The sequence below is a fragment of the Labeo rohita genome, chromosome 22 (genome assembly GCF_022985175.1).
Source record: "Labeo rohita strain BAU-BD-2019 chromosome 22, IGBB_LRoh.1.0, whole genome shotgun sequence".
Classification (NCBI taxonomy): Eukaryota; Metazoa; Chordata; class Actinopteri; order Cypriniformes; family Cyprinidae; genus Labeo; species Labeo rohita.
The window spans coordinates 34,877,904-34,905,520 of NC_066890.1; the positions used below are offsets into that span (position 1 = coordinate 34,877,904).

The following is a 27,617-nucleotide window of genomic DNA, read 5'->3' on the forward strand; positions in this document are numbered from 1 at the left end:
TTATTTCCTCCTTTGACCTTTGCAAAAGATGATTTGAATGTTCTAGATCGCCTGTGATTATTTTAACATAAGTTATGTAAATTTTTAAAGGAGAGATGCTCAAATGGCATATTTTCAGGTAATGAGGCAGAAACGTAAAGGTTACTTTGGATTTCAGATTTGTCTGGCACAGATTTAACATTTGCACATCTAAAATGATTTGATTAGACAATGAGGTAATTTCTTTCTTGTAGCTCAACTGGTAAAGCAAAGCGGTAACATATAAATCCGCCAAGGACGTGGGTTCGATTCCCAAGTAGCACAATGAATTTACCCAAGGCTTCTTATGTCTTTCTATGGCATTTGCAAAGGACAATTTGAATGTTTTAGATCACGTGTGATTATTTTGACATAAATTATGTGACTTTTACATGAAAACAAAAAAAAAAACTTGAAAAAACTGATAAAGCAAACAAACTAACACAGCCAAGAACGTGGGTTCGATTCCCAAGTAGCATAATGAATTTACCCAAGGCTTTTTATTTCTTTCTTTGGCCTTTGCAAAGGACGATTTGAATGTTCTAGATCGCCTGTGATTATTTCGACATAAGTTATGTGACTTTTACATGACAGATGCTCAAATGGTATATTTTCAGGTAATGAGGCAGAAACGTAAAGGTCACTTTGGATTTCAGATTTGTGCGGCGCAGATTTATCACTTGTACTCTTTGAATTTGGCTCAGAAGGAGGGATCTTCATGAAAGTGTACGGGAACTGTCCTCATTAGCGGGTATGTCCTTGACAGACGCCGGCCCCGTGCCACAATCTCCTCCAGTAGAGAGGCACACATAACCCGAACAGACAATAGATATGGATTTAAACATACACTATAGCGAGATGTATTGAGCAATGTGTGTTTACAGCAATGCCAACGCACAGAGCAATAACCGCAAAGTGTCACGGCCACCATCAAAGTAAATGATGCTGAAACTGTCCTATGAAAATTATTGCCTCTGCTTCTCTCACCTCAATTTCTTGCTCTTGTTTTATCTTACAGTTCTTTTTAAATAGATTCCTCCTTCCACTTTGCCATTAAGTTCAAGTAGTCCTCTGAGGGGTTGTATTCAGCCATCTAGTCTTTAAAGGTTGTTTAAAGAGTGCACACAGAGGTTTCTGAATTTCATTTCTTTTAATCACCATGACTTTTAAGGACAGCAAAACAAAACTCGGAAAAGAAAGAAGATAACTACTAGTCTGTGTATCTCTGTATATCTGCTAAGTTAAATATGAACTGGTCTGTTGATTAATTACATTTAATTCATTATAAAATTAACGTCTTTTAATCATTAATACATTTATTTCTATAACCCTGTTCCACTCAGGCGCTATGAGAACCAGCAAACAGGCACGTTTTTGCTTTATAAGAGTGCAAAGCGTGTGTTCGAGGTCCATACGAGACAGTGGGATTGTGGGAGCCGACATTACTCTGTGGCGTGTACCTGCGGAGTGGCGGCTCGAGAGGGCAACGAGGTTGTGACCTTTGACATGTGCAACGGGCAGCCGCAGGAAACACGCCCGCACTTGTCCATCAAGGCATTGGGACCATCCGTGACCAGTCAGATTAAGATCCACGAGACGCATCAAGGGAAGAAAGTCACGGTATGGTACATTCCAGTGTTGTGGTGGCTAATAATAATGGATTTTATTTGTTTACTTTGTTCTGCAGTGAAATTTTAGACAAAACAATTAAATTAAGGAAAGACTGTTTCACTTCCGAACCAAAACTATTGCAACTCAGTCTTGGGGTAACGCATTACAAGTAACGCAAGTTACGTAATCAGATTACTTTAAGTAACTAGTAAACGACACTTTTGAATTTACAAAAACACAAGTTATGTTTCCCATTTTTTTCACTCACACCCCTCCTGTCCCTGTATTGAAAGACAAAAAGTGTGACAAAAAGTAACTTAAAAGTAACGTAATCCATTACTTTCTATAAAAAGTAACTAAGTAACACAATTAGTTAATTTTTCATGAAGTAATGCAATATTGTAATGCACTGCTTTTAAAAGTAACTTTCCTCAACGCTGCTCCCAGTATAAAATATATTAATTTTGACTGATAGACTGCATGAGACCTCATTGACATGCTAGCTCAGGAAATCTCAGTCATACTCACTGTGAAATGTATGCAGTTCAAGTTTCAATATCTTGGTGAAATTGTCTGAAAAGTAAACACAGACCTCATCTGTTTGGAAAAGAGGCTTTTTTCCCTGCAAAAAAGATTTTAAAGCGCTCGGTCTCCACAGACCATCGGTCTGTCAGTTCAACAGATGTTGTCATTGTTGCATTGTGACAGTTAGAATGAGAAAGTGTTTTGTGATGGCTAAATTTATCTAGATTTATAATATTCTGATGTAGACTCTTGACAAATTGCCACTAATGTCCTCGCAACCAGCTGGCAGGGAAATGGAATCTTTTACTAACATGTGCATTTAGTTTATGATTAAATTTGGGGTAAACTGAAGTTTAGTTTAAGTAATTGATGAAGTAATGATTTCAGATGTTGGATAGACCCAGTACATGCATGGACAGACAGTGACAACACAAATAGAAATAGAAATGAACAGGTTTTTATCTAAACACTTGTCTTGCATATTTAAAGCTCAGCATGACCTGATTTTGATGATTTTGGTTTAACGCTTCGTGTTAAATATGCAAATATTTAGGTGATTTTCCTTTGACCCCTGCAGATCGTTTTTGCCTCAGGGGCGTTTGTGCGAGCAGACGTCAGTGATTGGGGAATGAGCCTGTCTGTCAGGGCTCCAAGTCAGGATTTTAACGCCACCAGAGGCCTGTGCGGGTTATTTGACCGGAACAGCCACAATGACCTCCATCATCCTGGAGGCATAAGCTACCGTGACAAAGACCTAGAGGAATTCATTCAGGGCTGGAGGTGAGAGATGCTTTTTCAACATCCATGAAGTCTATACTTTCACTAGAAACAATAAAGGGTACTTAATTGAGCTGTTGAGTTTAAGACGGGTAATAAATCTAGTCAGAACCAAAGCTGTCGTGAGGTTCGCCATTAAGATCCTCTAAGGCAAGGCTTTTCAACTCCAATCCTGGATGCAGACTTTACTACCAGTCCCAATTTAAAGGATTAGTTCACTCCAGAACTTATGATGACACCCTTATGTCATCCAAGATGTTCATGTCTGTCTTTCTTCAGTCGAAAAGAAATTAAGGTTTTTGAGGAAAACATTCCAAAATTTTTCTCAATATAGTGGACTTCAATGGGGATCAACGGGTTGAAGGTCCAATTTGCAGTTTTAATGCAGCTTCAAAGGGCTCTACGTGTTTCCAGCCGAGGGATAAGGGTCTTATCTAGCGAAACAATTGGTAATTTTCTTGAAAAAAAATACAAATGTACATAGTTTTTAACCACAAATGCTCATCTTGCACTAGCTCTGCGATGTGTGTCTACGACTTCTTACATTACATAGTCCGGTTGGAAAGGTATTACATGGTTAGTTCTTCTGTGTACTTCGGTTTAAAAACTCCATCTCATTTTCTCTTCCAACTTCAAAGTCGTCCAACATCGTTGTTTTATCTTTTCATAGAGGGCATTTGACTTGCACGTTCACTTTGTAAACATTTGGTACTTTTGCCTACTTCACACATTACCTTTCCAATGTGACTACCTAAAATTTGAAGTCATGGACGCAGAGCTAGTGCAAGATGAGCATTTGTGGTTAAAAAGTATATATATATATATATTTTTTTTTAAGAAAATGACAGATCGTTTTGCTAGGTAAGACCCTTATTCTTCTGCTGGGATTGTGCAGAGCCATTTGAAGCTGCATTGAAACTGCAGTTTGGACCTTCAACCCACTGAATCCCACTAAAGAATGGAAGAAAATCCTGGAAAAACCTTGGTTTCTTTTTGGCTTAAGAAAGAAAGGCATGAACATCGTTGGGTGAATAAATTATTAGAAACTAATCCTTTAAAGTTATACCTTTTTGGATTTAACTGATATTCCTGGTCAAAAATATGGAGCTATAATACTGGTAAGACCTATAAAAGACATAAAAATGTTGAAAGCTGAAAACATCCGAAAGATGCCAAACAAGTAGAATATAGGATAGCAGTTTGGTTTCAGATTAAAGTTTGCATCACCATTTAACCTTGATTTGCTCGTTGTAATGTCAAATATAATTAAAGCCGAGAAAAGTCTCTAATCTAATGGGCTAACCTTTCTCGAACTCTAAATCCTCTCTTGACGCAGTGCTTGAGGGCTTAATTCAAAGGCTGATTTGAGACAGTCATATTTTTGTTTTATTTCTCCGTGTCAGGATCGCGCCTGGGGAGAGCCTGTTTGACAGCACGCCACCTGCCGTGGATGAGGAGATAAAGTGGAATTTCTGTGCTTGTCAAAAGGGATACAGCCTGTCCCTCCATTCAGCAAGCTCCTCCGAAGGCCTATTAAACCCACCTCCCATCTCTCACTGCCTATCTCACGACGACACAGATTACACGTTCCTGTTCCCCTTCAAAGATGCCACTGCTGAGCACGCCGTTAAACCCGTCTCTATCCGTAACGTCCAGAAGCGGGAGGCGTTGGCTGAAGTGTCAAAATTAGGTGTTAAACCAAAGTCTCAGGTGTCCCAAGGTCTGGCAGGGAACTCTCCTTCTTTAGAGGAGTTAGAGTTGGACTCATTATTTAAAGTTGACACTCCTCGCTTTAAAGAATCTAAGGTGCCCTTATCAAGTTCAGGTGGAAGGCTTAAGAGACAAACCCTTGACTTTCTGCCCATTTACACCGTCCAGGCTCTAAGCCAGGCTGACCTCGAAAGTTTCGCCTACTTCTTTCCAGATGACCACCGCTCTTCCAGCCATCCAGCTGCCCACCCTTCGTGGCCGACACCTAGTGGCCTCACTTCTGCCAAAGCGTTGGAGGTCTGCCAACTGGCCTTGGCGAACTCAACCGTGGGCACAGTATGCAAAAGTCTGCTGGGTCGGCGCCTGGAAGAAGCTGTGGATCTCTGCATCCTGGATCTTCAATTGAAAGATGATTTGGCCTGGGAAGACGCCCTTGTGCCCTTCCTGGAGAACGAATGTGAGCGGAGGTGGTTGGAGAACCGGACCCAGCGTTCTCATGAAGCTTCCAGAGCGTTGGAGGATATCGCAACAGCCCTACGTTGTCCGAACTTCTGTAACGGGAACGGCAAATGTGTAGAGTGGGGATGCCAGTGTTATCCGGGCTACAGCTTTTACGACTGCAGTCTCACTATCAGTAAGTGACCATTTTGACATCCATCTGTTGCTTCAAATGTGATCCACAGGGATTCTCGATTATCAGAAACACTCCAGGCCAAACTTATGGTGAAATAGCTATCAATAAGAAGCCATATGGGGTACTGCAACATGTTTTGTGTGGCCTACCTGCAGGGGGTTGGGAGATTTGAATCGGGAACACAGTTGTGCATCAAAGTTGGCTTTGAGGTTTTGAGGCTTTGTTCGCGTGGCTGGGGAACGTCTACCTTTGTTCTCACTCTCTCTAGACATGTGGTATCTCATCCATCAGTCCTTTGTTTTACATTTGAAAGTGCTCTACAAAGGATGTGTGGTTCAAGAGGAGATTTATTGATCAGAGGTTGTTCGTTCATAGCTCAGGTGACTCTGTTATGGCTCGTTTAAGTATCTAAGATGTTTCTCCTAAACTCGAAAAAGAAATTAGACAACTGTTGACTCACATTAAGAGTTCAAAGCTGTAAATTCGAAAGTCGAATGTAGTATGTCTTAAGTAATTTCGTCTTGGCAATTGTCTTCATATTGAGATCTGTAACTTTGATAGTCTTTAGTATTAGGTATCTTGGTAGATCGGAGAGCAACTTGTGAGATTGTTGAGACTCCAGGTAGATTATAGGAGAACCTCAGGAGAAGTTTCCAAGTCCTTGCAATATTACTTCCTGTTTAGAGGCCACACCACTTCCTGCGTCTGGGGATAAAGCCAGGTGCAATGTGAGCAGTACACCACATTTTGAAGGAAAGATGAACACATTTCCTCTATAGATAATTCTATGGCTCCAAAAATGTGTATTGCGTGATAGCAGTTGACGTTACAATTTCAGCAGTTTATAATTGCATTTACAGGCACTGGACTGTAGTAGATGACTATCTAGTGTGATGTGATGTTGTATCTCTATGGGTCAGTGCTTTCACTGCTCTTTTGGCCAAAAGTGTGTAACTAAAACTCTGTACATTGGCACAAGTACAGTATTCACTACAGCTGCCATTACCAGATGGTGGCCAAGGTGCCAGAGCATTTCTGTGGTGTTAGATTAATTTTTTTCCTGTGCCAGCTCCTGTCATCAAGTATGTATTTTTATGTGTCTTGTTGTTTGTACGCTTTCACTTTCTTTTAATTATATTTAGCTTTTGATGCTGTTGTTCTGTTTTCCTTGTCTTTACATTTCCCACTCCCTCAAGCATGTCTTCAAAGAAACTGCAGATGGTGTGCGATTGAGCAAGTGTGTTTTTTATTGATTATGTGAATTATTTGAATTGTTGTATGGAACTCCTTTTCAAATGGCAAAGTCATTGAGCGCATGCATCGACTGATTGTTTCTGGCAATAGCGGCGAGGCTCAGAAGTGCCATTAGCTTTCCCAGCCAACCTTCATATCAATGAGATATTGTTATGCAGGTATGCTAACGCCTGGCTCTGTGCCAAACGGCCATACCGGCTCTCTGATTAGCATTGGGATCTTCGCTAAGCCGCTATCTCCCTCAACGTTTTTCGCATGCTCCCTGGGGCTGCGTCGGTGACGAAATGGGAGTTTTAACACAAATTAGCGAGTAGATTAGGAGCGCTAGAGAGGGCTGTTTATCACAGACTGACGTTTTTCAACCTCTCCGAGAGCGAGCTCTGATTTATGGTAACTGTGCTAGGATCAACGTGCAAGGTAGCACAGGGAGGACAGCTAGATAAATCTGCTTAATTGCCCAACTGATCATCGGCTGATGCCTCTTCCACATCTGGGAACGCCATCCATTAGTTTTTTCCGGAAGCTCGTGACACGTTTATGCCTATGCATTTTCAGTTGACTTTATTTCCAGTTCATCTAATCAAATGTGAATTTTTGCAGGGCTTCATTTTGTTTATGCTCACATTTGGCCTTGTGATTTGTGAATATGTTAGCATGCTAACATGCTACTTTTATTTCTGCTGTATGTAGCATGTATACTGTGTACTGTAGTCAATTTTTTTTTTTTTTGTCTGGGTGGCCTACTACATTAGCCAGGGAGAGAGTGGCGTATACCATATTGATATTTATATGAACTTCAGATTGATGAATGAACCTTTTCATCTCTTGTTTTTTGATTGGACAGCCAAGATTTGGACCCTATCCACACAAACACGGGTATTTTCAAAACCGCTGCTTTTTCTTTGCAGTTTGGCCATTCGTCCACGTGCAAAGACAGTATCAGGTCACCAAGCCTTTTTGAATACTACTGCCAAGGTGAAGATTTTCAGAAACTCCAGTCGTATAGCCAGTGAAACCGAAGATTTTGGCTTGTGAAGTCGGAGCACACACTGTTATCTCCTTTGTTTGACGTCAAATTGCACCACTATCTCCTTTGCTTACACGAGGCGAGTCTGTGATTGGCCAACATGGATTTACCGTTAGGGTTATATCACCAACTGTTGGTTTGGCATGCTTTTGACAGTGCTTCATAGCTTGTTTTTGTGTATTTTCATGTGGATAAGCTATTTTTTTTTAAACAAACTAGGATGTTTAAAAACAAGTTTATTTACAAGTTTATGTACAAGTTTATTTTTTATTTCAAGATGGCAACCCCACGCCACTTATTATTGTTTAAATAGTTTACAATGTATACTGTGCATTATTATATTTTCTAGTCTCCTTAAGCTTGTTTAATACTTCGAATCTTGGTTTGGCATCAGATTGTGCGTTGCTATTTTGTTTGTTTACATGAGGTGAGTCTGTGATTGGCCAACAAGGCTTTACGTTTAGGGTTATATCGCCACTTGTTGGTTTGCCATGCTTTTGGCAGCGCTTCATAGATGATTTTGCATTTTCATGTGGACAAGATTTTTTTAAAAAAACGAACGAGGAAATACGGTCCATAAAAATACCTGTGTACGTGTGGACTAGGCCTTTATTTTTTTATTTCAACAAGTTGGTTTGGTACTTCGAATCTGGCTTATGACATCTACCAATCCATTTTTTTGCCAGTAAGGCCAAAAATAGAATATTAAGGACAGTCAAACCTGTCAATATAAAAGGTATAACAGGACTAATACAACCCTATGACCCTCTTAAAGAAACAACGCATCCCAAAGTGATATTTCTGACATTATGTACTCTGTCGTTCCAAAACTGCATGATGTTACTGTTACTATCTCATTTGTTCGGCATCAGATTGTGTGCCAGTATCTTGTTCGAGTCTGTGATTGGTCAGCTGTTAGGGTTATATCACCACCTGTTGGTTTGGCATGCTTTTGACAGCCCTTCATAGCATGTTTTCATGTGGACAATATTTTTTTTTTTTTTTTTTTTTTTTTTTTAATTAACGAGAAAAAACTCTGTCTATAAAAATACCTATGTAATCTCACAATATTAAGCAAAGCAAAATCTGAAAATATGAAAGGCATAACAGGACTAATACAATCCTATGATCCTCTTAAAGAAACAGTGTGCCCCAAAATGATATTTCTGTCATTATGTACTCTCATTCCAAAACCATATGATGTTAGTATTACTGCTATTGTCTCTTTTGTTTGGCATCAGATTGTGTGCCATCTCGTTTGTTTACATGAGGTGAATCTGTGATTGGCCAACAAGGCTTTACGTTTAGGGTTATATTGCCACCTGTTGGTTTGGCATGCTTTTAGCAGCGCTTCATAGTTGTTTTTGCATTTTCATGTGGCAAGATTTTTTTTTTTTAAACAAATTAAGAAAAACTGTTTATAAAAATAACTGTGTGCATGTGGACTAGGCCTTTATTTATTTATTTATTTATTTTACATATATGATGTCTACCAATCCAATATCAATAAGGTCAAAAATATGAAATATGAAAGCTATAACAGGACTAATACAGCCCTATGACCCACTAAAAGAAACAGTGAGCCCCAAAATGATAGCTCTGTCATTATTTACTCTCACGTCATTCCAAAACTGCATGATGTTACTTTCTGCTTTACATGAGGCGAGTCTGTGATTGGTCTGTGAATTTTTTTTCTTTTTTTTTTTTTTCTCCCACCCCTACTAATGACCCTATTATAACAGGACTAATACAACCCTATGACCCACTAAAAGAAACAGTGAACCCCAAAATTATATTTCTGTCATTATTTACTCTCACGTCGTTCCAAAACCGCCTGATGTTATTTATTCTGAATATATAGGCTATATTATATAAAAACAGAATAGGCTATATTTTGAAGATTGCACATCTCCTTTCTCTGCAATGAGAGCTTGAAGTGATCTATTAAGCTTGATGAACATAATAACACCATATGAGTTTGAAATAACATGAGAGTGAGTTAGTAATGACAGAATTTTAATTTTTGCCTAAATGTAGTATACAAATGTTGCATCCTGGCTATATTTCCAGGCTCTGTGTTCATTAGATTCACCTCAAGATTTGAAAATGTGGGGAACGGAACAGAAAGAATTCAATTTTCGACAGGCCAGAAAACTGCACATCACATATTCTCCCTAGTCTCGTGGCACATTTTATGCTATTACTGCCAACATGAAGGGCTTCCGGAATGACTACTACTTTTTATTTCCCATAATTTCAGGTAGAGTGAAAATCAAGTCTATACAAAAGGCAATCAGACCAGATTCAATACCTGTGCATATCTGGGTTTCATTCAATGGTGGAACAATCTGAAAAACCTCACTTTTGCCTTCATTCAGCTTTGAGGCAGGGGTCACATTCTGTACAAAGGACGCCTCTTAGATTCATCTCTCTCTTTTTTTTTTAATACAGCAGGTTCAGTGAGTCATCCGATCGCTCCTCATTTATCATTTCTCTACAAACATAAAACACCAGCGTTCGCCCTTGTGGCAGAGATTAAAAACTCTCGAATATCTCTCACGCTCCCTTCCTGGCCGGTCAGGGACAGTGTGTGAGAGTGCCTATGTGTGTGCGTACGCTGCGTCAGTGCTCAAGGCTTGTCTGGTTCAGATCTGCATTTTAGGAGCTCGGGAACAGAGTGAATCATGGGAAAATCCGAAAATCACCTCACTGACCTGCTGAGCTGGAAAGTTTTGATCTCAGAGGCGATTAGGAAGGTATATGTGTTGTACTCCTGCAGTGAGTGTAAAGGTTTTTTAAGGTTTTATGGCTTGTTTTAAGCTCCTAATGTCATTTTAATGGTTTGCTAATTGATTTTCACATGATGTTACATAACAGAATTGTTTGATTCAGAAGTCATGGGAAACAGGTTTTGACGTTATAATCCTGCAATGTTTTCCTCAAAAAACATAATTTCTTTACAACTGAAGAAAGAAAGACATGAACATCTTGGATGAAAAGGGGGTGAATACATTATATGTTGTTCTGGAAGTGGACTTCTCCTTTAACTTGTCTCTGACGGTAGTATATCTTTCCAAAACAGCGATTTGTTTTTGTAATTATTTTATTATCACTATTTCACCCAGTGTAAAATTACACAAAGTGAGACCATCTGGAAGGAGGTTCTTTGATGAGGCTCAAATTCATTAGCACTCAGTCCGTGCTTAATTGTTCACCTCCGAGGACCGTTTTCTCTCATATCTCTCATTGTTTTCCTTCTCTATTTTTAGATGCTCACTCTACTTCTGGCTCAGTTTTGCATCCCGTCCCAGCACATCCATTTTCGTTTGCGTCTCAGATACATGATTTAAATAGACTTCCGCCCCGCGGAGATCCGAACGTAAGGTTATGCTCTGCTAATAAAAACACTGATTTGAAATGAGCCGAGATGGGAGCGATAATGGCATTAATCAAGCGTAATGCAGCCACGGTACAGTCGTTTCAGCCTGTCGCTGAAACGATATTAAATGTTGTTGTGTTTTATAAGGCCTGAGAGACGCCCAAACAAGCTCGTATTTACTCGTTTGCATTATTCAAGAATCTCAGTTATGGAGAACGTTATTTTCCCCAGCTCTAATTATACCGCAGTGTTTGCAGAATGAATCCGTTCCCCGTTTAATGACAAACGCAGGCTGGCAAGGTCAGAATCCAGCAGTCTGAATATTTAGTGATGTATTGTATAGCTTAAAGCCGGGATTGGTTTGTTTGTTTGTTTGTTAGCGGCGATGTACTTGGAAATGACTTTCGTTTGGTTCAACTGCGTCTTTCAAACTGCCGGTGTTGCATTTTTCCATTTGAGTCTCGTAAACTATATTCACTGGTGGTTTTCGGAAAGGACGAGGAGCGCACATTATTAAAGACTTCAAATAATTTTACAATGGAGTTTTTGGGTTTAACAAGACTCCCATAGTGGTTTTTCAGTGAATCAACAAGTCGACGGCAGACTGTCATTTTTGCAGGCTCATTCGACTGAAAGACTTTTTCTATGAGGTTTTCTATGAGGTTGCTGAGTTGAATGACAAAGAACACATTGGCTTTGACCTTGTGGCCTAGAAAAGTCTGTACTTTTTTTCCCATTTACTCCCCAAATTGCTTTCCACAAGCAGGTGTTTGTATTTATGTGTGTGGGTTTGGTTGTCTTGAGCAGTAAAACTGCAGCGTTAAGGCCACGCCCTTCTGACAGACCACGCCCATTTGACAGACCACACCCTTCTGATAAGCCACACCCCCACTGCGGTTACTAATGCGCTTTTTAAGGTCATATGAACAAATACTAGCAATGTTAACTGTATGATGTGCTCCTTTCCTTTGGTTTCCTCAGGTCAACCAATAGAAATCACAGATCTGGAGAACGGCGGTTTGTGTGACGTACGTGAGTTCGACTGTGACAACGTGAGGGTTTTTGGCCTGGGTTTCATCGACTCGCCTGACCTTGCGTGTCTTGTGATCAGATTAAAGGTGAGACACATGATGTCACTTGTGTTTATTAGGCAAATTGTGTAGAGAGAAATGTATTATTTTATAATCATTTATTATATTTTAATAAAGCATACATTAATATTTTAGATTATACTATAGTGAATAACAACAATTACACAACACTTAAAAAAAACTTTATTATAATAATTATAATATTTATAATAATAATAATAATTATAATAATTATTGTCATTTATGTTCAGTATTTAAATAATGATAATTAAATGGTATTATATGGTATTATAATTTTTAATAATAAAGTAATTATTTAGCATTTTATAATATATTAAAATATAGTATTTTATTATTTTGTAAAATGTTTAGTATTTAAATAAATTATAATATAATAATTTAGTATTTTATAATATACTGTAGTGAATAACTGAACACTTACATAACACTTAAAAAAAAACTATAGAAAAAAATCTATTATTACATAATTGGAATAATTTAATATTATAATAATTATTGTCATTATGTTTTGTTTGTATAACATTTTCTTTATTTAAATAATTTATTAATTGTAATTTATTATAATATTTAATCATAAAATAAATATTTAGTATTTTATTATATAGGTTTTAGTGTTTTATGAAACGTTAAGTATTTAAATAATTTAACAATTCTAATTTATTATAGTGTTTAGTATTTATAATATCATGTATATTATTTTATAAAACTTTAAAACCTCATAAAATATATCAATAATTAAATTTAATATTGTAATCATTATTTCGTTTATTAGTTAATTATTAGTTATTTAATAATTAGAAAATAAGAAATAGTGTCTTATTACTATATAGTCTCTTGTATATAGTATGTTTGGTATAATACAGAATATTATATTATAAAATGTATAATTTTATAATACTTTTATTTAATACTGTGTGTAATAGTGTGTGTGTGTGTGTGTGTGTATTGTGATCTTAGTCATTAAAAAAATAAAACTTTAAAATAAAAATCAAAAATATATCCAGTTAAATATTTGAAAGTTTAGTTTGTATTAACTTTATGTTTTATAAAACTCAGTATTTAAATCTTTTAATAATTATAATGTAGTGTAATACGTTAATAATATAACAATTATTTAGTTTGTTATATTTCATTATAGAGTCTCTTATATATAATGTATTTGGTATAATACATAATTTTAAATTAAATTATTTTATAATACTTTTAATACTGTGTGTATATATCTCAAACATGGTCTTTGTCATTAAAAGAAACATTTTTTGAAAAAAAAAAAAATAATTTGCATGTATACATATATTGCACTTGTCTATCCATCTTTAATTGCAATTTACTTATCTTTTTATTTATTTATTTTTTATGATGACTATAAGATCACGTTCGACTCTTCTAAGCCAGTCTTCTTTAATATTTCATCAAGGAGTCTTTATAAATCTTTGCATGGCTTTTTTTAATACCTGCTTGCCATCTGTTTGTATATTTAATTAGAAGAATGAGTGGGGGGAAAGGCATAGGGGACATCTGAGGAGATAACTAAAGCAATAAAAACAGTAATCAGTCAACACAGCAGAGCACATACAAAGAAAACGCCACGGTAAACAACATGCAAAACGCACATAATGTGCTGTAATTATCTGAGAATTCATATCGGCTGCTGACTCCTTTATTAAATTGTCTGTTTTACTTAAAAGTTTTGGGGTCGAAGTTAATTTCATGATGTCAAATCGATGCCCCGCAGGGCTGAGTTTAACCCTGGTGGTCTAAAATAACCTAGAGCCTTTGAATAGCTGAAAAACAGATTAATACGCATAAGTTTAGGAAAAGTTCATGTCTGCTTTTTCCTTTGACTTCAGTAATGTTTTTGTAGTTGGTTTTGAAAAAGCCAGAGGAGCATATTAAATGCATTTGATAACGAACCAAAGGTTAATTTCTAAATTAATATTCTCATTTTTTACAAATACAGCTTTGGGGTCTTTATCAAAACATTATGGTTAAAAAAACAAATGTAACTAACAAAAAAACAAAAAGAATCCCACCATGTAAATGTGCATGCTTTCCTCTCATTTGAATTCCACCGCTCAGATGTTTCCGAGCCTCCCACTTTTCTCGCCGTCTTCTCCTGAGGGGTGTTTGGCCTGCTGTGTGGGGTCATCCCATTTGAGCAAATTGGTTTGACATTCATTATTCTAGCTGTTTCTGTTTTTCTCAAAGAATAAAGGCCCAGGGGTGAAGATTGCTCTAATTTGCAGTTTTATCTCAAACGACTGAAGCACATACAGACATCCGAAAGTTTTAGCGAGTCTTCTGATAAATGTGGGTTGAATTAAAAGAAAAAGCTCATCTAATATATACATTTCACCTTTTATTTACTCTAATGTTGTTTCAGACTTTTATGTCTTTCATTTGCTTTTATTATTTGGAAAAGAGCAGCCAGAACATTCTTCAAAATATGTATATTTTTGATGCATGGAAGAAACTAAGTCATACAAGTTTGGAATGACTTGAATTTGAGTAAATTGACAGGATTTTCTACTTGAGGTAAAAAATTTTGGTGGCCTACACTTGTAAAATAAAATAAAATTAAATTAAATTAAGAAATGTGCTTACTTGTTTTGAATGTGCACTTGTAGTGTACTTTAAATGTTAAAAGTATATAGTATTAAAAATAGTATTTACAGATAGTAAAAACATTTAAGTGTACTTATTTACTTTTATTATTTGGAAAAGAGCAGCCAGAACATTCTTCAAAATATGTACATTTTTCATTTTTGTTGCATGGAAGAAACAAAGTCATACAAGTTTGGAATTACTTGAATTTGAGTAAATTGACAGGATTTTTTACTTGAGGTAAAACTTTTTTTTTTTTTTTTTTTTTTTGGTGGCCTACTTACTTTTTTTTTTTCAATAAAATAAAATACAATACAATTAAATTAAATTAAATTAAGAAATGTGCTTAATCTTATTGAATGTGCACTTGTAGTGTACTTTAAATGATAAAAGTATATAGTATTAAAAATAGTACTTATAGGTAGTAAACTATTAATTAAATAAAAATCATTTAAGTGCACTTATTTACTTTTATTATTTGGAAAAGAGCAGCCAGAACATTCTTCAAAATATGTACATTTTTGTTGCATGGAAGAAACAAAGATATACATGTTTGGAATGACTTGAATGTGAGTAAACTGACAGGATTTTCTACTTGAGGTAAATTTTTATTTATTGTATTTATTTTTAATTGTTTTGGTGGCCTACACTTGTAAAATGAAATGAAGTAAAATAATGAAATAAATGTGCTTAATCTTATTGAATGTGCACTTGTAGTGTACTTCAAGTGATAAAAGTATACAGTATTAAAAAAATAGTACTTACAGATAGTAAAATTCATTTAAGTGTACATAAAGAGTGTTCACTGTTAAGTGAACTGTAAGTACACTTTTATGAAGTCAATGTCAAATTAAATGTTTTTTTTAAGTCACCCTACATTTTAAACCATAACTTTCTGACTTCACTTATTTTGATGTTTTGACTGTGTTGACCAAGTATATGCTTATTAATATTATGTATTATTAATGTATTAATGTATGTATTAATAGTATGCATTAATTTATATTATATTGTATTAGTTTATTTATATTTTATATTTTTATAGTTTTAGCAATTTTGTTGTATTTTTGTCATTTTTATTAGTGTATATATATGAATGAATAAATAAAATAAAAAATAAAAATAAATTAAAAATAAATTATATATAAAAATTATAATTATAAAAATAAATTAAAAATAAATTATATGTATATATAAAACCTTTGTATATATAAAACCTTTATATATATAAAACCTATATATATATATATATATATATATATATATATATATATATATATTTTTTTTTTTTTTTTTTTTTTTTTTTTTTTTTTTTTTTTATTATATTTATTTCATTTATTTAACTCTGGTAATTGCAAATATATTTTAGGGCTGTCAAACGATTAATTGTGATTAATCGCATACAAAATAAAAGTTTGAGTTTGCCTAATATATGTGTGTGTGTGTGTGTGTGTGTACTGTGTGTAATTATTATGTATATATAAATACACACAAATTAATGTATATATGAGAAATATGTTATTTATGTACAAAATATTTTTATTTATATATAATATAAATTCTATAAAAAATATAATAAATACATGTACTTGTAAATATTTCTTAAATATATACATGAATGTACTTGTATTTATATATACATAATAATTACACACAGTACACACACATACATTAGGCAAACTCAAACTTTTATTTTGTATGCGATTAATCGCGATTAATCATTTGCCAGCCCTAATATATTTAAATGCACAACATACAAGTTTGACATACAAGTTAAACAGAAATTATATAAAGTATATTTTAGTTCACCATGAATACTTTTCAGTATATTCGGCAATAAAAGTAGTCATGAAATTACATGTGAAGATGTACTTAAAGAGATAGTTCACCCAAAAATGAAAATTGTGTCGTTAATTACTCACCCTCATGTCGTTCCAAACCCGTAAGACCTTTGTTCATTTTCGCAACACAGATTAAGACATTTTTGATGAAATCCGAAAGCTTTCTGAAGCTACGAGAATATGAGAAAACAAAAATAATTACTTTTTTAACGGTTTATTCTCATTTTGCATCGAAGACTAGTGTGGAAGAGAAGAAATTGTTGGATGAAGTTGTTACTTTTATTTTCTTTGCGCACAAAAAAAGTACTTTTTTGGGTTGTCCAATTAATTTTAATTGATGTTTTTAAGCACATGAATGGAGTTTGGATCCCTGAAGAGGAAGGAACGACCAAAGCGTCCTTCCTGAGCTCTAAAGCGGTGGACTGCTCCGTCCCGAGACTCGGCAACACGGCCGTCGACACGATGGACTTCACGGCCAGCGAGCAGCCCTATGCCAGATGGGAGATTAAGGTACCTGTCCATCAATCTCAGGGACAGGGATCCGTCCGAGGGTTCACTTGATTGATTTTCCACTGCCGCTTTTTGCGGTGACAGAATGAATCAAAATGTCATCATTCAGGCCATCTTTTTTGAAACTTTCCATTGTGATTGAAAGATGAACGGGGCATTGAATCGAAAGCGTTGGCGAAATGCAATTACGCAGGAAGTCTCCTTCACAGTTGTGGGTTTTAACGTTTAAAATCAGCTTGAATTTATGCCGGCCGTACGCGCTGTTTGAGGCCAAGCTAAATGGCGCGTGCCGGGCGCTTTAAAATATTATATCACGCCGAAATCGTCGAGCCGTGAGATGGAGGAGAGCTTTTCTATTCTGAATGACAACCATAAAGGCAACACAATCATTTTAATCATTTTTATGCTTTGACGGCCCATATAGGAAACCAATTTGGCTTTATCTTTAAGTATATGGCTAACATAAACATTAAAAAGTTTGTAAACTCCATTCGGGTCTTGCGATCGTTGACCTCGTCGCTCAATCCCAAAGTGCACCTTGATCTATGTGTGTACGTGTTAATGAGTGTGTTTACTGATGTAAAAAAAATGTGATGAGAGGGATCATTAACATAAATTTCAATGTTGAAAGAGCCACAGGGCGTCTCTGAAGGTCAGCGCAAAGACGTGTGAGGTAATACATCTCGAAATCCAGCTTCTGCCCGCATTAATCTCAAAGGCTTGTGGGATTAACACTCACAGAGGGGGTGAAAAATTAACCTCGCTTTTGAATTTAGACACAAACTAGTGCTGGTAAAGACACTGAAGTATTACAAGAAGACGTACTTTTTTGCATCACCTGCCGGTGAGCTAAGATGGTTTACTAGCTGTAGATATTTCTTAATATGTATTATACATTATCTTTATTAAATATTTAGTTTGGTTGATATGGCAATCCAAATATTTAGCTTTTTGCCAGATTTTTCTCATGACTCACATCAGTATTCAAGTTCTGTAAGTTATGTTATATAATCTCAAGTTTTTTGAGGTTTTTAGTAAGCAGCCTTGTATTAAATTGCATTATGTGGAATCAACCTCAATTATTATTATTATTATTATTATTTTAGAGTTTAATTTGCAATGAATAATAGCTTGTTGACAGCACATTAGGCTTTAAACAGTACAATTTAATCATTTTGCTGACTGATTTGTAGACATTAAGTACTGGTATTAGTAGTACTTAGGATAGGTCTTGAGTCCTAAATCCTCTGTAATTCTCTTTTGTTTCAGGTGACGAATGATGGTCGTCAGTACAGCGAAGGCAAATTTTTAACCCTTTATGACGGTATTTGTCAGCTGTGTGTGACTGCTTCTGGACTCTGCAAGCTGAAGGTAATGATATTTAAACGCTATGAGTAATACATGTGTAAATAGATATAATAGGTCTTTGTTTCTCATATTATGCTCACAATTACCATAGAAAAATGTGTGGGGAAAAAAGACATATGTACATAACATTTCTCTCGACTAGTTGTTGTATGCATTGTAACTATATTTGCATTGCCAGAGGGAAATAATTAATAAATAAATAAATTAATTAATTAATTAATTAAAAAAAAAAAAAAAAAAAAACATGTTTGGTAAAATACTGTGCTTTTTTGATTAGTCATATTTATTATTGATTATTAATTCATAGGACATTTCATAAATTGTAATACATTTCTTAATAATAATAATAATAACAATAATAATTATATTATTACTACAATTTTCCATATATATATAAATGTAGCATAATTATGAATATGAATACAAATGTCATTAATAAATAATATTCAGAATGACTTTTATTATTATTATTATTATTATTATTATTATTTTATATTATATATATGTAAAAATTAAGATTATTATATATACTAATAGAATTAATAAATTATATTCAGAATTATATTGTACATTTATATAATTATAATAATAATAATAATAATAATAATAATAATTGTTATTATTACTATTATTATTATTATCATTGGAATTGTCTGTATAGATGTAAAATAATTATAAATGATATGCATACTAATGTTATTAATAAATAATATTCAGAATTATATTTATTATTATTATTAATTTCTATGTTTTATATATATATATATATATAGAGAGAGAGAGAGAGAGAGAGAGAGAGATGTAACAATTGATTATTATATGTACTAATATTAATAAATGATATTCGGAATTATATTGTACATTTAAATAATAATCATAATAATAATAACAATAACTATTATTGTTATATTACAATTTTCTAGATGTAACATCGTTATAAATATTATATGTATACTAATGTTTTTAATATATAATTTTCAGAATTATTTTGGCTATTATTATTATTATTATATCATTATTATTGTTATTATTATTATTATTATTATTATTATTATTATTAATTTTTTTTCTATATATAGATGTAGCATAATTATGAATATGAATACTAGTGTTATTAATAAATAATATTAAGAATTATATTTATTATTATTATTATTATTATTTTCTATTATATAGATGTAACAATTGTGATTATTATATATACAAATATTATTTATAATAATATTTAGAATTATATTGTATATTTATATAATAATAATAATAATAATAATAATAATAATAAGCTGATGGTTTGATTTTAAATACTAAAGTTTATTAAAATGTATGAAGATCTCTCTCTATATATAAATTTCATACATTTTATATAAAACATCATATATGAATATATAATACATTCCGTCTTTTTCTTCTAAACATTCCAATATATATACATATATAAAATGTAATTTGTTAATAATGTATTAATTCATGAAATATCACAAAAATCTGCATTTTTGTTACCTTAATTTTGAGATACATACATGAGTTTATTTGCAAAAACATATTTTTTTTTTTTTTTTTTTTTTTCAAAAAAGCGTTTTCAAAAATCATGTTTTATTATGATATTATCATGTTTTTACTGAGTTAGTTAGCTGTATTTTGTTTTTGTTTTTGTTTTTTTTAGTCAGTCAAAATAACCCAACTGCAGTTTGATTAAGATTAACAGGAATGCACAATGAAAAACATGATTTTTGATCTGTTTTTGCATATGAACTCTTCATATATTTTGATCTGAATTCATTACAAAATATTGTGGAGAACAATGTAAAGGAAACACATTTCAATACAGCAATTCTTTAGAAACCCCTTATTATTTAACACTTAATTTAACCCTTATTAAGCCCTTCAAACAGATTCTAAATAGCTTCTGAATGAAGTTTGTTTGTAGTACTGTGATAGAAACATCCATCCCTCGTGGCCTTTTCTTCATTTATTCATCTGTCCATCATCCTGCACTTTATATTCACCGTGTGCAATCACACTTCCAAAACGAATGGCCTGGACTTTCCACCGGAAAATAAGTCACAGAGGATGCGAGTTTATAGACTCAAAAGGCAAAAAGTCTGTCATAGCTGTTTAGTGTCCGTTTAGGACAACAGCGATATGCGAGGCCACTGGGGTGTGCGCCGGGAAAAACCCGGAGCGTGGATGTGGAAAACAGACAATATTATTCACAACGTCAAAACCAGAGATCGACAGAGCAACCGATCCCCTGAGCACCTGATGTCCTCCCCTTCTTTCGCTTGCTTTTTCTGGCTTTTCGGCTGCCTCATAGCGTGTAATCTCAGTGTGAGAGATGAGTTATCTAGGTGGATCCGTTTGGTCTGTGTTTATCTTCTCTGCTTTGCCGCGGATGTCCTCCGGGCGCTGTGACTTACACGTCCCGCTGGATATTAAAAACTTGAAATATAGAGATTGTATCTGCGCCAGGCTTTATGCTTTGGTGATTTATAGCAAAGGCGGCTGAGGTTTATCTCAAAGGCTTGACAGAGGAAGTTGGCTTGAGCCACAGTGTAACTGTCAGCAGTAGCAAAACATCTCCACGCTGCTGGAAACCGCTGGAGCGCTCGACGGCACAGTTCAATATAACACACACAATTCCTTCTTAGAGTTGTTTTTTAAAATGTACCATGAACAACGGCAAGGTTGTGAGTTCAATTCCCAGGGAAAGCACAACCTAAAAGTCACTATGAATTAAAAAAAACAAGTGTGCAGGATTAATTAATTGAAATGTACGTATGTATTTATTTACCAAATTTTATTTTCAGTTTAGTTTAATTTTCACTTATTTTGCACTCTGTCATTGTTGGTTGCTTATATTTATTTATTTATTTATTTATTTATTTTATGCTAGTTTCTTTTAGTTTAGTTTAATACCATTTGAAAGGTTTTACGTTTTTACATGTTTAATATAAGTGGGTTGTACAGTGTTATTGCTGACTAAAACTAATTTTTAAAAAATCATTAATTAAAATGACATAAAATGCACTGACCAAAATTATAAGCACAGCACTTTTGTTTTGCCCCCATTTTTCATGAGCTCAAAGATCTAAGACTTTTTCTATGTACACAAAAGGCCTATTTCTCTCAAATATTGTTCACAAATCTGTCTAAATCTGTGTTAGTGAGCACTTCTTCTTTGCCGAGATAATCCATCCACCTCACAGGTGTGGCATATCAAGATATTAGTGCTGATTAGTGGCCACAATAAAAGGACACTCTAAAATGTGCAGTTTTACTGTATTGGGGGGGGCGGGGGGTCCGGGGGGGGGTCCGAAAACCAGTCAGTATCTGGTGTGACCACCATTTGCCTCACACAGTGCAACACATCTCCTTCGCATAGAGTTGATCAGGTTGTTGATTGTGGCCTGTGGAATGTTGGTCCACTCCTCATGGCTGTGTGAAGTTGCTCGATATTTGCAGGAACTGGAACATGGTGTCATATACGTCGATCCAGAGCATCCCAAACACGCTCAATGGGTGACATGTCCGGTGAGTATGCTGGTCATGCAAGAACTGGGATGTTTTCAGCTTCCAGCAGTTGTGTACAGATCCTTGCAACATGGGGCCATGCATTATCATGCTGCAACATGAGGTGATGGTCGTGGATGAATGGCACAACAAAGGGCCTCAGGATCTCGTCACTGTATCTCTATGCATTCAAAATGCCATCAATAAAATGCACCTGTGTTTGTTGTCCATAACATACGCCTGCCCATACCATAACCCCACTGCCACCATGGGCCACTCGTTCCACAGCGTTGACGTCAGCAAACCACTCACCCACACGACGCCATACATGCTGTCTGACATCTGCCCTGTACAGTGAAATCTGTGATTCATCCGTGAAGTGCCAGACACCATCAAATGTGAGCATTTGCCCACTCAAGTCGTTTCTGACACCTGTGAGGTGGATGGATTATCTCGGCAAAGGAGAAGTGCTCACTATCACAGATTTAGACAGATTTGAGAACAATATTTGAGAGAAATAGGCCTTTTGTGTACATAGAAAAAGTCTTAGATCTTTGAGTTCAGCTCATGAAAAATGGGGGTTTACATTACTGATCATAACACCACTTTCTCTCTCTCTCTCTCTCTCTCTCTCTCTCTCTCTCTCTCTCTCTCTCTCTCAGGACAGGACGTGTAATATAGACGGGATGTGTTTTGCCGAGGGAGACTCCAGCCCTTCCGTCCCATGTCTCCTGTGTAACTCCACGGCCTCCAAATACACCTGGTCCATTAATCAAGGTAAACACAGTCGACATGAAAGCAAACCGAGATCTGATGACACTAGCACGCTTTATTGAACATTACCTGTAACTGTAGACACTCAAACAGCACAGCATTAGTCTACAAATTACTAAATTCTTAAAAGTTTAAGCTCCCTGGGATTCAACCCAACAACCTTCTCCACTCCAATCCAATTCAAAACTAACTGAATGCAAATAAAGTTAAAGCCATTAACACAAAGATCCAAAATACAACCTATAGTCAAATAGTAATAATAATAATATTTAATTAATGTTCATGTGGCAGATATGGGTTCGAATCCCATTCCTGCTATATAAAAAAGCTTTGAAAATAGAAAAGAGCTGTTTAGACTGAGTAAATGTGACCTTTACAATGTTTATTTAAATGAAAATTTGTGTGAGGCCCTTACTGTGTCCGTTATAATCAAACTATAAAAGAAAGTAGGCTAGATGTGAAAAGGCACACTGTCTTGCTGCTACTTTCAGTATGTTTGAAGTTAAAAGCCCACAGCTTAACTAACAGACCTTATTACAGCAGCTAAACAGAGACGTTATATGGCGAGTCAGCTGGAAAACGCTCACTGTGAATTTCAATTAGCTGACATTGCATTTTTCGCATCTTACAGCCTTGCAAAAAATGAGGCAAAGCACTTGGTAATAAACTTCAGTTTTGGGTTTATTAGCGCTCTGAGAAGACGTTGGGTCTGTAGTCATGTGCAATATTTCATTAGGATCTTTTAAATACTGTTTGCATCTCAGGAGACGTTTACAGGATGTCGGTGAAGTATTGAACTGTCATAGGATGATTTAGTAAGGTGAAGAGGACTGGTAATGTACCACGGCTAGGAGGTGTTGTTGACCGTGATGCAAAGTGGCGTAAACTTTAATGTGGTTTAACTGTGGTAAAAACACACCGATGCACACCCTTGGGACTTACAGATTTTATATGCCAGTTGATTTTATAATGCCAATAATCACAATAAATAATTTAGCAAATAATTTAATAAATAATAAACAACTGTTTTGTTGTAATGAATGCGTATATTTAATATTTGTAATCATTTCTGATTAATATTGATAACTATAATGTATTATTATTACCAAATAATAATAGTATACAGTATTATATTAATATTGTGTAGTATAATAATAATAATAATAATAATAATAATAATAATAATAATAATTATAATTATAATTATAATAGTATTATTTAGCATGAACTCTCTTGTGATACCAGTCCTACTAATTATTATTAATTTCACTGCAATAAAACTATAAAATAATAAATGTTAATAAAAATAGATGTAAAAATGTTTATTAAGAAGTTTATTATTATTATTAGTAGTAGTAGTAGTAGTAGTAGTAGTAGTAATAATAAGAAGAAGAAGAAGAAGAAGAAGAAGAAGAAATATTACAATGTATATGTATATAAGAAGTATATATATAATAATAATAATAATAATAATAATAATAATAGCTATTATTATTATTATTATTATTATTATTAAAGTAATATTTTACTGTTATATTATATAAAATTAGACCTTATAATATATTAACATTATATGTATTATTCTTATTCTTATTATATTTTTGTATTAATTATTTATTTTAAAAACTCTCTTCTAATACCAGTAATACTACAAATTATTATTAATTTCACTGCAATAAAACTATAAAATAATAAACGTATAATAATAATAGTAATTATTATTATTATTATTATTATTACTACTACTACTACTACTATTAATTATTAATAAAGTAATATTTTACTGTTATATTATATTGTTATATTAGACCTTATAATATATTAATATTAGATATGTTAATTATTATTGTTTTTTTGTATTATATACTTAAACCTCCTAATATATTTTTATAAATTATTTTATTTTATTAACAATGAATATTAATATTATTTAGAACAAACTCTCTTCTTATACCAGTTGTAATTATTAATTATGATTAATGTCCCTAAAAATAAAATAAAGTATAAAATAATACATTTTAAGAAAAAGTAGTTACAATTACTAATATTATTATTATTTAATATGACATAACAGAGTAGAATATAACTTCCATAATAATAAGAAGAATGTTATTATTATTAAATGTTATTATTAAAGTGATATTTTACTCTGTTATATTAGATTAGATTAGATTAGATTAGATTATCAAAGTAATATTTTACTCTCTTATGCTATATTCAATTATATTATTAATATTAGACATTTTAATTCTTATTAATAAGATAAGTAGTATTATTCTATAATGATGATAATAATAATATATAATAATAACATATTTTATGAAGTACTGTATATAATAACAATAATAATAATAATATGTGTTATTGTTAATTATTAATTATTGTTAGTAGTAGTCGTTGTAGTAATATATCATTATCAATAAATAATCAATAATTATAGTATTTTTTTTGATTAATTATTATTTTAAAAATAATCAAATTCAGATTAGAATTGCAAACAACTGTAATATTACTTGTTTTAAGTGCATTAATATAAAATTTAGCTGATGTGCATAATAATAATATTTTCAAGCATATCTCATCCAATCACATATTAGAGCCAGAACTGATTAATGGCATTTAATGTAACATTTCTTAACCTAACCTAGAACACCATCCACCATCCATCCAAGTCATATTTGAGAGTAAATATAAAAATGTTTTGCTATATTTATATGAATAAAAACCCGTAAGTATAGCAAAACAAATACACAAGTTATTACTGCCGAGTTCTGTGGGAATCATGTTGCATTTGAACACAAACTCCCTCCTCTTTAGCTTCACATCCAACTCCACACCGCTGTGTTCAGAGAGAGAGAGAAAGAGAGCGATGACAGTAAACATCCGTCTGTTTGCCAGCGCTGCAAATGAGGGCCGGACCGATGCTATCTCAGACTCCACACACATTCAGCTTTAAGGAAGATTACAAGCGTTCTCCTCACACCCACTTATCTGCTGCTAGTTATTTCCCTCGCGCTCTCCGCCGCGCTTTTTTCATCATTCTGTGGCAAAACTGAGTACATTCATTCATGTAGACAAATTAAAGGGATAGTTCACCCAAAAATGAAATTTCTGTCATTACTCACCCTCATGTCGTTCCAAACCCGTAAGACCTCTGTTTATCTTCGGAACATAAATTAAGATATTTTTGATGAAATCCGAGAGATTTCTGACCCTCCCATAGACAGCAAGGGTACGTTAAAGCCCCAAAAAGTACAAAGACGATCAACAAAGTAGTCCATGTGACATCAGTGGTTCAACTGTAATTTTATGAAGCTACGAGAATATTTTTTGTGCAAAGAAAACAAAAAATAACAGCTTTATTCCACATTTTCATCTCTGCTGCATCACTTATGGGCGCGCGTTCACAAGAGCACCACAGCGGTGCATGCGTGTGGCGGCGCTGACCCAGATCGATAGACCAATTTGAAGTAGACGTCACAGTTATGTCACTTGTAGCTGTGCACGAATAGTGGTTGAAGAAAAACACTGGTAACAAGTGGAGGTAAACGGGTAAAATCCATGGAATAAGAGAGAAAAAATGTGCCTTTTGATGTCAAAACCGGAATACTATAATAGATGTCATTTGAAACTAAACACAAATGTTTAAACGGACGTACTATGGATGAAAACTGCTATGATTACTCTACTTTTAAAGCATAAATTGGATTTAAACGATAACTCTACGTAACATTTACATATGCTGTTCATAGGGGACGTTTTGTATTATCCCTACAGTTACAGCATGAAATATTATTTAAACCTATTACTATTAACATTTATTTTATCTCACAATTCTGACTTTTTGTATCTCCTAATTCTTTATAACTCGATTTAAAGGAGGCGACCACTTCCAGAACAACAATTTACAAATAATTTACTCACATCCTTGTCATCTAAGATGTTCATTTCTTTCTGTCTTAAGTCGTGAAGAAATTGTTTTTTGAGGAAAATATTTCAGGATTTTTCTTCATATAATGGACTTCAATGGTGCCCCCGATTTTGAACTTCCAAAATGTAGTTTAAATGCAGCTTCAAAGGGCTCTAAACAATCCCAGCCGAGGAAGTAGTGTCTTATCTAGCAAAATGATTCGGAAAAAGCACAAAAGCTTGTGTAGCACTAGCTCTGTGATGCGCGTCCACGACGCTGCAAATCACGTCTAAGTTCACTGTCTGTGTACTCCGGCTCAAAAAGGTAGAGTATGGCGAAAAACTCCATCTTTTTTCTCCTACAACTTCAGAATCGTCCGACATCGTTGTACCTTTTTGTTTGTAAACAGTGTTTGACTTACTTGCACTTTCTTAGTCTTTGCACGTTTGCTTTGTAAACACTGGGTCTGTGTTTCGCCTACGTTCCTACTTTCGACATGATTCAATACGTAGCGTCGTGGACGCGCATCCCAGAGCATGTGCTGCACAAGCTTTTGTGCTTAAAAAGTAAACAAATTTTTATTTTCTGAAAAAAATGACCGATCGTTTCGCTAGATAAGACCCTTCTTCCTCAGCTGGGATCATTTAGAGTCCTTTGAAGCTGCATTTAAACTACATTTTGGAAGTTCAAAATCGGGGCACCAGTGAAGTCCAAAAAACTATAATTCCTTCACAACTGAACAAAGATAGACATGAACATCTTGGATGACAAGGGGGTGAGTAAAGTATTTGTAAATTGTTGTTCTGGAAGTGGAGTTCTCCTTTAACCAATAAACGAACGACTCAAGAAACCCGAAGACTCGAAACAGGTGAAGTAATTCCAGTACAGGACCTAATAGGATGTTGCACATGCTCGACTGAACGAATCACTCCCCGAAACGACTCGTTCTTCCCGAGTCACATTAAAGATTCGTTCAAAAACGACCCATCACTAGTGAACGCATGTCCACAAGTGGTGCAGCAGAGACTAATGTGGAGTAAAGCTATTTATTTT

General features: G+C 34.2%; 1 protein-coding gene across 3 annotated transcripts in view; it reads left to right on the plus strand.

Moving 5' to 3' along the window:
• Positions 1-27,617, plus strand: part of si:ch211-246m6.5 (von Willebrand factor D and EGF domain-containing protein) — a 92,639-nt gene that overhangs the window by 34,462 nt on the left and 30,560 nt on the right. For all 3 annotated transcript variants that reach the window (XM_051094958.1, XM_051094959.1, XM_051094960.1), the window contains exons 10-16: positions 1,362-1,638; positions 2,732-2,934; positions 4,335-5,275; positions 11,917-12,053; positions 16,841-17,002; positions 18,272-18,373; positions 22,543-22,657. In XM_051094958.1, the coding sequence (XP_050950915.1) occupies positions 1,362-1,638; positions 2,732-2,934; positions 4,335-5,275; positions 11,917-12,053; positions 16,841-17,002; positions 18,272-18,373; positions 22,543-22,657 (1,937 nt within the window). The remainder of the gene's footprint in view (positions 1-1,361; positions 1,639-2,731; positions 2,935-4,334; positions 5,276-11,916; positions 12,054-16,840; positions 17,003-18,271; positions 18,374-22,542; positions 22,658-27,617) is intronic.